The 15,934-nt window shown below is 38.7% G+C and overlaps 1 protein-coding gene across 11 annotated transcripts in view; it reads right to left on the reverse strand.

Annotated features, from left to right (window-relative positions):
- FGGY (FGGY carbohydrate kinase domain containing) overlaps positions 1-15,934 on the reverse strand; it is a 327,828-nt gene that overhangs the window by 113,109 nt on the left and 198,785 nt on the right. For 10 of the 11 annotated variants that reach the window (XM_037404963.1, XM_037404961.1, XM_037404966.1 and 7 more), the window contains one exon: positions 6,880-6,968. The exons of the other annotated variant lie outside the window; for it this stretch is intronic. In XM_037404963.1, coding sequence (XP_037260860.1) covers positions 6,880-6,968 — 89 coding nt within the window. The remainder of the gene's footprint in view (positions 1-6,879; positions 6,969-15,934) is intronic. 11 annotated transcript variants of the gene reach the window in all.

Raw genomic sequence — 15,934 nt, forward strand, 5'->3', positions numbered from 1 at the left:
TTGCCTGTGTGCTTCCTGGCTAACGTTAACAAGACCTGCTAACAATTTTCTTATTAAGCACACAGAACTCTTTCAGATTACTCTGTAGACTCAAGGACATATTGTTTTCAAATAATAATAATAAAATCTAGCAGTAATGGCCCACATTACATCTGCCCTTCACAGTCCTGACAGTTTTTCCAGGTATATGTTTCCTATTTTCTTACACTGGATCAGTCTGTGTGTCACCAGCCTCCAAAGAACATGTTTTGAATTTATTAAAAGCCTGATAGAAGTAGAATTTGCTCATTTGGCAAAGATACTGTCACAGGGACACTTGCTTTTGGCTCCATGACAAGAAATTCATGGTACTTTGTTTGTTCAATCCACAAAAACACCATCCCTCCCCTCCCAACCAGCCCTTCAAGATAATTCTCCCTTCTCCAGAGATTTCTCCAAACAAGTCTGCAAGTCTGAAGTCTTGGGTTTCATTTCATAAACAGGACACAAAACCCGAGTGCAATTCAGGATACTGTCACCGCCACATGGGCTGCAGCGCTAATCACAAAAGCTTTCTGAAATATTCCCTAGCCCCTTTCTTTCCAGAGAGAGGACTAATTTTCAGACGAGGCATATTCTGAAGTAGGCACAAAATATAAACAAGAAGCAGCCAAATGCCAGAATCCCAGCCAAAGGGTATACATTAGTCATGGCAAGGCCAGAAAGGAAGGGAAGGGCAGCTGGCCCCAAAAAAATGGTGTCTGTGCTGCTCCAGTTACCACATCTCACTAAAAGGATTGCCCAATCCTTTAAAAAGACACAGGCATCCTTCAGATAATCATTTAACTCACACCAGTTTGTTTTTTCAACAGCGCCTCTAAACACAAGCTCTTTTTCCAAACTCTCCCGCTCTTTCAAAGTTTCCAGCCTATCTGGATAAAATATTTGGTGAGGACTGCGCTAACCACAGTGATGGAATACCTCACAGCCCTCAGAGTAAGCAACCTGTTAAGTGTATGTATGGATCAGTTTAACAGATGAAGGACAAATACAGGAATGAACAAGAATTAAATCCTCAAAGGTATTCAGCTGCCTAAACACCTCCAAAGATGTAGGTTCAATTCACGTCACCAAATCTCACAGGGAACATAACCGAGCAGGGACCTGAATCCAGATTCTTGGATTCAACAGCACCTTCCTAGCTTTAATTTTTTTTACAAACTTCCACCACTGCAGTTCAGCAATGGACCAGACTCTGCTCCTATTTATCCCAGCGTACTCTGCATCAAGCCTGCTAACATCAGAGGAGTTCTGGGGATTTAAATCGGTGCAACAGAGCCATCTCTAGCCCTAATGATAAGCAACTGGCAACAGGTTACAAATAAACTTTAAGGACTTAATCACTGCTTAACATCAGGAGTCAGCTATTTAAACGTTGACAAGACAAGGGACTAGCCTCTTTCTCAGAAATGAAAGAAAACCATTCGTCAAGGTACCTTCCTGTCGAAAATACACTGTACATTAAAAAGTTCCCACTCACTCTCACACAGATACAGCTTAATGTTAGTTTACTTCATTCCCAGAAATGCTTTTTTTGAACTACAAGCTTTTCCCTTTCACTTTGCAGTCTGTAATTACCATAACAGTATACATCTTTTTTCTTTTAAAACTGATTTTCGCTGGAGAAACTCATCACCCCGAGATCTGTGGGAAAGAGATAATTTGCAAAAGTTCCCCCAAAAGTATAAGAAATACCTGTTACACCCTTTTCCCTGCCACAATGGCTAGCAGTTGAAGACTGAGTGGGCAAGTATTTCCACAGGAAAACTATTTGGGTGAACATTCACACATGAGGTGAAGCCTCTACTAGAGAACACATTACTTTCCCCAACTATTAACATATCTAGAGTGTAGTAATATGAAAAAAATTCTTCTGCACAAACATCCAGTTTGTTCCAACTTTTTGGGGAAATTTTGGGAGGTGGCTCGTAGCATGATGTTGGACACTATCTCAGTAATGTCAGCCTGGCATTCTTCCCTATGTTTCCAAATCCTTCTCCACAGGTTTAATCTCTGGTTAGAGCTCCTCTTAAACCATGTAAATCCAGTACAGACTAGCTAATTTCCCAAAGAACGAGTTGCTTATGGTTGGAAGTGGCACTGAAGCAGAACAGCGGACCTAAATACACACGACCTTTGAGAAATTTGTGTGTGAATTCTACCCACTTTAACAGCTCAGCCATATTATCTGCAATGCAATCCTTCACAATACAAGAAACACAGTAAAATTGTAGATGTGCATCTCGGATAAGAATTCTCCATTCATAATCCAGTAGCCTCTAACTAATCCACATAGGTATTTAGATTTTATTACGATAGCTTTATCCAAAATACCATATAAAGGAAAAGTTATCAGAGATTATAGATGGTGGGTAGAAGAGAGCAATGAGTCACACTCACCCTGAGTAAAAGTGCTGAGCCTCTGAAGAGCTTTGCTAACACGTCTGTGAAAAAACAGCTCGCTCTCCCTCTCCACAACAGCATTTCTGAAGTAAGACAACTGAGTATTCAAGTGGCCAAACCAATACTCATTGTTGCAACCTTGGGGGACAGGAGCAGGGAAGTTCCAAAGTTTTAATTTTTTTCACTAAAGAGCTGTCAGTAACATTTTTAATGCAGAATAGTAAGCCATCTGGATTACTCAGAACAATTCAATGGTCTTTCATCGACCCAAAGAAGAAATAATAAAAAATAACTATTTTTAATATGGACTATTACAGGCAACAATCTTCCAAGAACAATGGGAATCAACGATTTGGAACTTATCCTTTGCAATTCATGGGTGGATGCTGTTCAGTGAGATCTATAGTGATTTCAAAGACAGTAGGTAAATATCTCAGAATATATTTGAGTCTCCACCTCTGAGGTAAGAAGCACTGACTGTTTATTATATATCCACTGGAAAAAACATGACAACAAGGCAGTTTAAGCCAGCAGAATTAAAGGTGAAAGAGAAACAATTTCATACTCAGAAACACACATCAAGAACTGCTTTTCAAATACTCCAAATCCTGATCTCACACCCTACTTAACTTTGTGCACCAAGTAATCTCACTGAAGCCAAAAAGACTGTATGTAGTTTTCAAATGTTGAATATATATAAAATGTTTTGAAAGGCTCCTTAAAAATTTAATGAAGCAAGAGTAATAGTTTCAATGCATGCAGAAGTCTTTCCTATAAAAGTGCCTTTGGAACTGCATTTGTTGCAGTAAAATCCCCATCAACAAACCAAATTTTAAAAAATAAATCTGTCTTTTATCAGGCCAAGTTATGTATGATTCACAATGACTAACACTGTGTCTTGCCCTGTGAATAGGCTCCTTTGTGCTCAAAGGGAGAAAAGGTGGTAAGAATCTTATACTTGACAAATTCACACTTCCCTAGTATTAACAGCATATGCAGGACAAATTACTTGACTTCACCAGACTACAAGGAAACTCCCAAGAAACAGGTGTGCATGGGGGAGAACAGAAAAAGGAAAAAAAAAATAGATTTGATTCCAGCAAAACATTTCTTGTCCGTATTTTCCTGTCTTTTTCTTCCTCCTTTGTTAACCCATAAGACATTCCACTAGAGCCAAAACAATGGGCTTAATTTTGGTGAGTGCATTAAGGCAGCAAAGGAGGATGTGCAAGAAACTGTTTTATCCAAAATAGAAGACTCTCAACAAAAGGGTGCAGAGAAGACTTTGTCCAGAAAGTCTTTTCCCAACATTCCTTTCTTCCTTACAATATTCATCAATAAAACAAGTTTTTGAATAATCAAAATGTCATTTCTAAGGGAATGAACTTGCCAGTAAAAATTCTGTCAGCTCTACTTTTAAGTGTAATTTTCTGTAGTTTTGTTGTTTTGGTTTGTTTTATTTTAAGAGATATTCTCTGCCTCACCTCCAGAAAGTTACAGCTAAGAACACAAAGCCAAAGCCAGGCAAACCCAAGGAGCTGTCATTAACCCCGCACCCTCCCTTTTCAGACAGACTTCCAAAGCAAAACCTGAGCTTCACTGAGCTTAGACAGTCGCAAAATCCACTGCAAGCCATGACGCCTGACACCAGCTGACAGCACCGCTACACCTAGTGCACAGCATGACTCTTACCCCATCCTTCTTTCCCCGTCCCCACACCCACACATAACACTGCTCCCTAAATTAAGGCATCCATGAGGGACAGTAGGCAGGAACTCCGTTATCGTACCCTAAGCTCCTATATAACCCCTCCCAACTTCCTTTTAAACTTCCTGCCATATATTTTGGTTGCAAACAAAGTTGCAGACAAGGTTGAACATTTCAGTCTCAAGAATTCAGACTGTACTGTACAGGTTAGATGAGCACTAGAGAATACAACCATTGGTTCGTAATTAGTAATATTTATTGCAATCGAAGTTCCCAGGAGGAATTAGGGTCCTACAGTGCTGGGCACTAACGACACCCCAAAAAACACCTGCCCTTTCCCAAAGGCTTCACAGAAATTATAACCACTGACAGGTACATGCAGCAAGCAGACAGACAAATACTATGTTGGAATAGCAAGTACCAGGCATGGTGTAACTCTAGCACAAGTTTTGTGAAAACCACAGCGGATGGGAATTTGCAGGACCAAGAAAAAGGAATCTAGATCCCCCGCTAACACAGCATCAGTTGTTGGCAGCAATCCATCCCTTCTACTGCTTCAATACAATCATTCACTTTCCAACAGCTAAAGAATCAATCATAATAACAGTTACATTTCTAAGTCTGCAGGAAGGCATTGCTGTTCTTTTCCATCTGCCCTCACAAACTCCACTAGGTTGGAGGTTAAGAGAGATGGGGAGAGGGAAAGGTAGAGAGAGGGATTTCTTTTACACTGTATGGCCACCACTATTAAAACCAGGAAAGGCAGATGTTGCTATGGATCAGGGAAGCTTCTGGGAAGAGCGGGAACTCTGTTCATCAATGCTGGAGATACCTCTGCTCTAGCAAGAGAAGAATTCTCTTTCAAATATGTCACCATTCTCTCTGAAACTACTTCACTTTATTTAAAATTAAATTCCAAATTTTATTTTTTCTTTAAATCTTATTTATTCTTTAAAAATAAATTCCAAATAATATTTGACTCCAAGCTCACATGGACCATATGGTATTTTAGCTTCTTCTGCCATTAGCACAAGGTGAACATTTCATGATTTGCTCACACATTTATCACATCTATTAATCATCACCTGGCCACAAAGCCAAATTAAAACTGTGTTTGGAACTGACTTCCAACCAGGGTCCCTAGCCAAGTCAGAAGTACTATTCTTACTTGAATTAGGAATAAAACCATGGAATGAAGACACTCCCACCACATGCAAGAGCAGATGAAAATGTCCCCTTGTCCTATTAAACAGTACTTTTAGTAGACAAAATGCAAGAATCTGTAACCCACTACTCAGTCGTACCTATTTTCTGGGTCATCATATCCCCCAACTACCTAAAAAAGTTTTTCTTCAGGACAGGTGGCTACTTTTCCCACACCTGACTGTGCCTGTATTTGAAGAGCACTTGATATGTTACGCTCTTGTACTGCTTATGGTAAAAAGGCAGTCACCACTCTCCATCAAGTCCTTTGACCAAAGGGTGCTAATTCTAAATCCAAGTCTTCAGTACTTTCACGAGATGGAGATGCTGCATGGCATATCCTCTGGGAGCCTGGGATTTATCCTCTTTAAGTTACAGCTGCGTCAAGTGGCAAGACTGCTTAGATTGCAAGATCTTTGGGGTGAGAGTTATTCTTCTGTTACATAGTTATACAGCATACAGCAGAATATGACTGAAAGTCCAAGGGAAGGAAGATTTGAGATACAATCTTTCAATTGTCATCTAGCAAGTATTTGCACAACTACTCACTTTTATTATTCTTTTTTTAATATTTTTTTAAGTCAAACATAGCACTTTCTTGCTCTATAATGCAAGATATTTAACAATAGCTGTCAATCATGGAGACTAACTGGGGAGAAAGAGTGCACTCAAAAAGAACTGTGTCTGAGAAGGTATCTTCCATTTCAAGAGAGACTAAAACTATTCTGTGACCAGTTTTCATTTCAGACTACTGTTTGCACACATTCAGCATCATAAATTGCTGTGGAAATAACTGTGCACTGCACCGAGCTGACCATTTAATTGGTCCATAAGACTTTATTTTAAATAAATAACACTGTACCTCATTTTTCACAAAGACCTATTTATCTGCAAATGCGCTTCACTTGCACTGGTCATTTTAAACAGGATTTTAAAGGAGTTCTCTCAAAGGGTTTTATTATTTTCTTTAAATTTTATAATTATTTATAAATTATAAAAATATTTAATAATATTAAAAATTAAAATTATTTTTAATATTACATTATTAAAAAAACAAAACTTGCTCAGCAAGTATTCTAGGACGCTTTTCAGGAGCAATACAGCTGCCGTGTTTTACAGTGAAGTGAGTATTTTAAACAAGATTTTACCAGATCCCTCCCACATGGCAAAGAAGTGTTTTCATTCATTTCTCAAAAAAGTCAATAAATTCATCAACAAAAACAGATTTCAAAGAGTTATTAGAAGCATATTTCACAGTAACTCGGGTAATCATATTTATGTTCCAAAATGGAGTACAAGACCAATTAACTGACAGTTGTAGCAACATACTGTTATCTGTGAATTACACTGCTCACAGGAACAACTGTGTTCAGGAATGCACAATGGAAGCAGGAGATGGGCTCAAGATGTTTTGGAGCAGGCTGAATTACAGACAGATGTACATAACAGCATGTCCAGTCAAAGTGAATTAAAGCAGAAGCATACATAAGTAAACAGACAAAGATGACCAAATCATAATTAACATACCTTGCAGTGACACCTGTGGCTTTCCAAGATAAAAAATCAGGAAGATCAAAGAAATAGCCTGCCTTCTCCCAGCACGATTCTTTCAAGTTCTAACAAAAAAAAAAAAAGAGAAAGAAAAAAAAAAAGCAGATATTAGAGGCCAGGCATGCTCACATCCTTATTTTAATGCATTTACAAAAACCTGGCATTTATGTAAACATGACAAATTTTCCAAACCCAATATTCCGATCACCCAGTCTGCTCTACTCACTTTACAGTGATTTACTGCCTGAAGAACAGAGCCTTTTCCCCACCACAGACTGATCACAAGAAAAGAGTTTCCCATGATGAGTTCATGGAGACACATGTTTCGGATCGATAACATAGGCTCTCTCAGTTCCCCATCAGCTGCTCAATGTCAGAGCAGTCTCAAAGTCATAGACAAGTCTCTCAAAAATAATTTGATTGAAGAATGCCCTGCTTTCTAAAATTAACCATTTTAAATTTATTATTTTTGAGTTATAAGTACAGGAAGAAAACAAGCAGCTCTGTGAGCACAAGAACCTGTAAGCTTTCAAATTTATTTCAAAATAACTGAAATATGATTGAAGTGTATAAGAACCTGTAAGCTTTCAGTGAAGCTTTCTTCCACAACTAGTACATTCGGGAACTGTCAACTGCCTGATTAACCAGTAACAATCAGCTTTAAATCCTCACTCCAACCCTACAGTTGCTATCACAGCAGGCACACGAATTCACACAAACAACTAACAGAAGTTTATCTTTGCTAACTCTGCCCCTCTGCAAAATTTCCTTGAAATTCGTTAACAACACACCAAGTAGTATGAATGCTATTTGAAAAGAGGTTCAACATTGTTTCTTCAGCTGAGGGAACAACTGAAGACAGCTACAGGACAACCCCCTCCAGTTAAGAGTGGGATACCTGCATGCCTCTGATAGCCATGTGACATTTCCAAACTGCTAATTTACAGAGAGTTTCCGACACTATACTCTGCAGAGAGCTTAGTGGTGTAGAAAGCAAGAAGTCTATCAGAAGAGGTCGGTCATACCAGCTGGGCAAGGCTCTATTCTTTGTCTATCTCCAAAGTTCAGTCTGATTTCAGCTTATGATAGCAATGCATATTCTTAAAATCTTTAAGATTTTTAAAATTTTAATTAAAAACCTTTAAAATTCTTAAAACTTTTCTACAAAAACAGTCTCCACACTTGCCACAGGTATCAGCCAATGATGAGTGGGAAGAAAGTTTCCCCAAGAGTAACATTTTATTCCAGCGTGACATTAAGAGTGGGCATTGCTGTCCTGCAATACAATACCATCGAATGGCCACCTCTGGCCACAGCACATTAAAATAACTGAAGAATATCAAAAGCAAGCGAAAGTCAGTCCTGCTAACCACAAGGTTCACAAATCAGACTTCCACAGGAAAGTAAGACTGCTTCAAAAACTCCACCAGCTTTTTAAATAATTGAAACGTGACATTTTCTCACTTAAGAGCAGCTGGTGTACTAGAAATGCAAATCCTAGCTGGGGTCATTCGGGCACGGAGCCCTGCTAGACGGCACACCTTCAAGTAAGAACACAAGTCAGGTCAATAGTTGCACCTAGCAGGCTAAGGCAAAGCTGGAGAGGTACTTCAGAAGAGCATGAAATGGGAAACTATGTGGGTCCTCATCTCTACACAAGAAATTTGAGGGGTGATTTATTTGCCTTCTTGTCTTCTGGCTTTCAGGTCCCGTCTTTTTCATCTATGTTTCGTAAGTTCAGGCCAAGACTCTTGTACAGGATTCCAGAAGCAAAAGACTTTTTAGAGAAATAAAAGTATTAAACACTAAGAGAGTCTCAACCGCACAAGCTTTGTCAACAGCAACTCAAATCCTTCCCCCAAAAACCCTGGAAGAACCTGTGGCACACAGCTGAACAGAAGGTCAAAGTATTTTAGCAAAGGTTCTAGGCTTTGTTATTAGGTTCTTCTTTTCAAAACTTTTTTCCCCCCCAAATTATTCTGAAATTGTCTTGTTAATTATTGACAGTTTAAATTATCTGCATTTGAAAAGCTGCCATCAGTTTTCTCCAGCAAAAATTAATTACATGCAGTATCAAGCATGTACATGCTGAATTCAAATAAAAGATAGTTCCATTTTAAGAAATACTACTTGGCTCTATAACTTAATTCTGATACTATGTGATATCGAACCGAAATCTTACAAGTCCAGAAAGTTACTAAAATGGAATCTATCAATTCTGGAAACGAAGGTCATTTAGGTAAGTACAAAAAAACCAAAATTTTGTTTAGTTTTGGATCATGCAAAGAATCTATCTTCTTTGAGTTTAGTTCTTCAAAGCTTCTAAAACTTACCAGGTTTCCAGTAAGTTCAAAAAAAGAAATGCTCTGATTACAACTTTTTAATATAAAATGCACAACCTTTGGATGCCTGTCCCTGATCAGTCGGGTTTAGCTTACCTCCTAGACATATGTGGCTGCTACTGACATCAAATTTAACTTTGTATGTGAATCCAAAGGTGCTCCACAGTGTAGTACAAAGGTCCTTCAGCCCGATTGTTTCGATAATAAAAGCCATTGTGTATTGTTAGCATACCTGATAGTCTTCAAGAAGCAACAGGAGTAGTTTGGCTACTGGACAGAAATCGGATTAAGAATAACTGTCCTCGTCAAACAAATTGTTTCATCTAAGATACTCCTTGGATCCTTCTTCTATTACTTCAAGAATTCCCAAAAGCCACATGTTAGTGACACTAAAATATGTTGTTTCATGAACATCCAAATGATTCATTCTCTGCCATCTTGATGCTGTGTCATCACTAATTAGTACAGACAAAAAAAAAAATCATAGCATGCCCTGATGCTTTTTTCCAAACAAATTTAAAAGTCTCCATGTTTTCGACACTCACTGAAGTTAATTCTAATTTATTTTCACTCGCAGTCAGGAATCTGTGACCACATTAAAAGGACTGTGGAAAAGATCTGGGAATGTTCCCAATGCTGTATTCATATCCTGCAACTCACCCTCCAAACTCACTTGCAAAGAAGCTAACTCAATCTTTCTATTTTCCAGGGGTACTTATGGAGTCCCCTTTCTTTAGCTCTCTCTCTGATTGTTTTGGGGTTTTTTAACAACTATGCCTCCAACAATAATTTTTTTGAGATGCTTACAGATAATCCCAAATACTTGGGGGCAAAGAGTTTAAGAATTACAATGTACAATGTCTTTTAATCTTCCTAGACAAGAAAGTCTAGAGGAGGGATCAGGGAACTGAAACAGAGCACATGAAAGGCCTCCATTGGCCATTTATTCCCTGTCAAGTCAAAAGTTTATCACGAAGCCACACTGCACAGTTTTGTATTGTGTTAAAACACCCACACAGGCAGAATTTCACGTGAGCTCCAGCATCCAATACAATTTTTTGGAGACTCGGTTATATACCGAATATATAACCTTCCTATAAGATAAAGTGATCTTCAGACATCTAATGTTTGTGAAAACTTTTCTTCCAGCAGAAATAAAATGTGTATATGAACACCAAAGATGTCCTGACTTTTGTCATTGCTAGTACAGATTAAATATGAATCAGATTATCTTAAATGCCATTATAGACAGCCTTTGTATCAGATCCCTGTTGCCCACAGGATTAACTAAATATGGGCTAGAAGCAAGACATCTGATTTAGCACAGGATATCAGTCTGAATTTCATGGCTACTTACCAGCCAAAACCCACAAATTCAAAAATCATCCCAAACCGGTGTGTTAGAAATCTAGATTAAAACCAGGAGGGACAGATGGAAGCAGAAAAGTCTTTTACCATTTAGTGTAAAAAAGAAAGCTGGTGTGAGCATTCAAGTTCTACATCAGGTCAAAATCAAAAAGTAGTCACTTGAAAATCAGAAAAGATGCTCATTCACCGAAGAACTGTCCGCTTTTCCCAATTCAACCCCGAATTTGAATCTCAATCTCCCAGGCAAACTGTAATAGTAGTGTATCACTCTCTTTTTCTAAATTACAGAAAACAAATATACATTGTGCGAAAGGAAGAGAACAACTGAAGACTTAATGCACATGCTCATGAGGATGTCCCATGCCCTGTCCCAATTCAGAGAAGGCAAGGACTTCGAATTTGGATCTCCCACACCTCAGATCAGACGCCAAGCCATGCAAACAGAGCTATTCGGAGATACCCAAGATAGGGTCTGAGCAAAAACTCTATCCTTGCCAGTGCCAAGGCTGCAAACTGATCAATTTTGCAACTACCAGTTGCACACTAACTGGTTAAAAAAAATAACTAACTGAATTGTCAGATTCATCTTAAGGCTAGAACTGGGGCAGGGGGGAGAGGGGGGCTAGGAAAGTAACCTCTTAGAGTAAGTCTACGCTGAAGGTGGAGAAAACTGCCTTGCTGCAGTCTCTACCACCAAGACACTGTCTTAGACAGATGCAGGTATTTTCAAATCCCTGAGGCACCCTGAGCGTAGCACCACAAGTCAGGCAAGCATCAGAGCCCAGAGTCCATCAGAAACGGCTACAGAGGGACAGACCAAGCACATCAATGGCTGGGTCGGCAGAAGACTTGTAACAAGGCAAGAAGGACAGTCTACATGCATGTTGTAAGCCTCAGCACACTGCAATGGAGAGATGCAGCTGAGAGACAAAGTAGGACATACTTAGAGGTGTAGGTGCTTCATATCTCCCAGTTGTTAACCCTTTTTTTAAATGGTACTTCTGCTTGATTAGCAACTGCAACTAAAAGCCAAGCTCAACAGTCCAAAGTACAACTTAGGCATACATGTCTGTACTACGTAAGAATTTTGAAACAGAGCTGTTAAAGCATTTATAAACAATTCTAATCAAGAGTTCAGTTCCAAACTCAGTAGCCTGGACTCATTCTCACTTAATATGGAATTTATTATTTAATTTAAAAATATTCAGTCACATTCAACAAAACAAAAAGTCAGCTGCAAAGGCAGCAAGCAATAGAGAAGACATGCATCAACAAAGAAGCTGCTGCCAAGCTCATGCCAATACATCCACTATTCTTCTTCCCTCTATAGCCACGGAAAGATGTTTTAATTGTTTCTGTAAGTTATCCCACTGGTGGCTTCAAGTCACAAGTATATAGAAAGAAGAGCAATGATGCATAAAATGGCAGTTGTAACTGAAGATGTGAACTGACATACAGAGAGATCACTGACCACTGTGCCAGAAAGAAAAATAAAGATTACTCAAAATCTATTGATTTTAGTTATTAATTGCAGAGGAATGATGTGCTAGCCAGTTACTCTGTGAAGTGATTTTTTTGCTATAGGGAGTCTCTTCTTTGCTCTTATACACCATGTTAAGAACAGGGTTGTGAAAGCACGGTATAGATAGACTGGATTTCATTTGGAGACAGTTACTAAGCAAATACCTACTCCCAGTCCAGTATCCCCCACCCATTTAGAATAAGCTACAGCATCTCTGATTTAATGGGACTAGTATTTTTTAGAAATAGCTGACTTGTAATGTCATTAGTATAAGGAAAACATAACAAGCATCCTTTTGTTTTGGCACAAGCTACAGTAAAACTTCCAGCCAAAAATTAGTAAACAAGACTTTCCCCTCTGCTACCTCTGGGAAGAAAAATGCTAACAGACTAATTCTAGAGCTGGACAAACCTTCACTGCAGTTTTTACATTGCTCTGTTTAAGCTAAGCTCTCACTGCTGTCATGTTGGTTTGCCATACCATAGACATCCATACAGTCATTTTGTACTGACAAACATCTGTAGCAAGATATTTTCCAAGTGAAGGAGTATGTACCTACATTTTCAGTTCATATGCATGCCAGATATACCAGAACTATCTACACACTCATTCAGGCAGTGAACATCCAATTTCTTTAGCCAAAGTCAACAAAACAGCACAACCTGCTCAGCAAAGCTGCAAAAAATATACCCACAACTACAGAAGTAAAGAACTATTGCATTAATGTTCTGCAAGATAATTCCAAATAACGAAGAAATCTAAAGAAATAGCAACAAGAGAAAGACCCAATAACCTGAGATTACTTTCCTTTTCAATGAAGTTTACATTTGAACTTATCTTACTGACTTTAGGAAGACTTGGTCAGAATTATCTTTCACCTAGTTGCTAAATAATTGTGAAAGGATAATGATTCTTTATTTCAACTTCATCTACAGTCAACGGTCTTAATTGAGCTGACCACACTCAAAAGTCAAACGTGATGGTATTCACAGAAATCACCTTTTAAAAGAAATTTTAAAGAAAATTCATATATTCATATTGCTTCATATTACAGAGTTAACACTGGACTTCTCTTTTATCATCACATGGTCCACGTGGGCAAAGAAATACAATGTTCCTCATAAGTGGACCACAGATGCGCACACTTTAACCAGACTGCCCCGTAGGCTCTGCAGTAGCGGTATTTGGTTGAACATTTACTGCAAACAGCTGTCCCCAACATGCAAACTCCACTTGCAGTGATGGCTTTCTCATATGAACACCTATCTGCAACCACAAACATCAAGACCACCCAATTAATTTCACATAGGCTAACTACCAGGTGCCAGAGGGTAAAATGATTCAGCAGCAATCAAACCAAACTGAATCTAAGCCAATACAATTCAAACAAGACCTCAGAAGGCCTATTATGGCCTTCATACTTTAGTTTCTTACTTCAAAGCTAAAATGGAATAGAGATGAAGAGCTGAAAGAACAGAATAACCCTGAAGCCTCCAGTCACTAGGTAAATCCTTATTTTGTGTACAGTGGGAATGTTAAGGAGATGAAATATTAAAGAGAAAGCATTATATAAAAGTTAAAAAGAAGCAGCTGAAAGTAACTTGGGACTTCAATTAAAGCTGCAGCATCCCTCTGCAAATAAACACAAGTGTAACAAGAAAGCCGATAAGGACCAGCATCTACTTCTCATACAACTATGTCAGCTCATTCCTCGCAGTGAGGTCACCTTCAATTCTAGTAACAGGATGATGTAAATGGAAAAGCACACTGAAGTCACCTTAGCCCTCTCCCCTTCTCCTCCCTCTTCATTACTTCTAACCAATTCAGAGTAAATTTGCAAAGTCATATTATTTAGCAGAAATTCAATTCCTTTCTCTGAGAGACAGCCTAATCACTCGAAACTTAGCAATACTGCTGAACTGACCTACATCAGACCCTTCCTCACAGAGGTCAAGTTTTCAGATACTACAGCTAGGAGAGCCCAGGGCAAAAGTGAGAAGATAGGATCTCTTAATGTGGCCTTCCATAGTCAGGTTAGCATCATGGAAAGGGAGGGGGAGGCTTTGATGACAACGTACATGCAATTAATCTACAGGTATAACAACAGTCCAAATGTTCACTAAGTATCAATACCTTAAATAACTTCATTCCAAAAGTGCATCTAGTTAGTCTACTCAATCGCTAGTCTCCTAAACGACTCTTAACAAAATAATTTAATTTACAGTCACATTTCTGCAACTTCTTTTTTATTAGCAAGACTGCAGTTTCATATGACTGAATCCATGAAATATGGAACATGGAAAAGTCAAGGGAAGTCTTGAATATTTACCAGTTAGGCAATAAACTAAAAAAGAAACATTTACATTTATGCCAGCCTAAATAAACTTTGAAGCTCAAGAAAACAATGTTAAAGAGTTCTGAAGAACTGAGGATCCACTGGAAGGAACATATTTCATTAGGACTAACTTAAATGTTCTTCCAATTACATGCTGTTTATTGTTACAAATACATAAAGTTTGATTAAAAGAAAAGTATCAAACATTTTCCCAATGACACAAAAGTTACCCCTGCTAGTTACTTCAATGGATTTATAAATTATTCTTAACTATTATTTTTATATTTATATTACACTATAAAAAGTACCAGGATACTTTATCATAACTTCAGGTATAAAGCAGTTATTTTCCCCACTGCACCCACTCTGCAAAGCCTAGACCAGCGCAAGCAGATATGGAACGTGCACAGCTCCGATCCCAGGCACAGATGTACAGGGAGAAAATAGCAAAAACATTTAATAGCAGAAACATTAAATTCCTGGGGAGTTCAAAAAAGTTCCAGGGAATTCAAGGTGAAAGTCAACAGTGAATCTTCATATATTAGGGTGTACCCACTGACCTGGAGCATGACTGTACAAAGTGTACAGCTGTGCTTTTTGTTTTGTTTATAAACATCCATGTATTGTACATATTCTAGCCATGTCAAGCTTTCTGATCAAAAACTTGTCAGAAACATCACGCCTACCACAGGGGCACAGGCCCAAAGCACCTTCTGGATACACCTCAGTTCGGCCAGTTTTGATTATGGTTGGTCATAGAAGAATGTGCCCAATCCATTGCTTCCCCTTCCTGGCATTCTGTCAGGGATATGACAACATTAGGGAGGAGTAGTAAGAAAGGAATAAGGAAGGAAAGGGAAAAAAAACCCCATCCCTATGGTCCATGGCATGGAGATGTTGACTGGGGAATGACAAGGTTCACCGTCTCATACGTTTCAAGGACTAAAAGGCTAATGAAATTTTAGGAGCATGTTTCAGAAAAAAAGGTAACTTCACACAAAGTACAGTTAAACAGTGAAACTCATTACCACAGGACACAGTGGGTGCAAAACGTGCCATGTGAGTTCAGAAAAAGATTAGCTAAGTTCATGGAGCAAAACACTCACTACCAATCAGACAAAAAAAATGAGGCAAGCAGATTTCTGGTCTGACCCATTATGGTTCTTGCATCAAGCAGCAGGCTGCACCACTTGCAGTCAGATGGCTGGAAATAGTTCTGGAAATACTGGGAGTGCTTTCAGAAAAAACTTGAACCAACCGTACATATTTGCAGAGGTTGGCAGAAAATTCTGGGAGAGCATTTTACAATATAGCAACAGATTTTTGGGATGCTTTGAGAGGGATCTTATTTTAAAGCAGCTCCTGAGACTGCAGTGCTCACTGGAGCAAGCAGTACCTCGGTAGGAAAGGTTATTTCAGCTATGATATAGAAAACATAAGCAGAGGTGAGGATTTAGTAAAGAT

Source organism: Falco rusticolus, chromosome 11 (genome assembly GCF_015220075.1).
Source record: "Falco rusticolus isolate bFalRus1 chromosome 11, bFalRus1.pri, whole genome shotgun sequence".
NCBI lineage: Eukaryota > Metazoa > Chordata > Aves > Falconiformes > Falconidae > Falco > Falco rusticolus.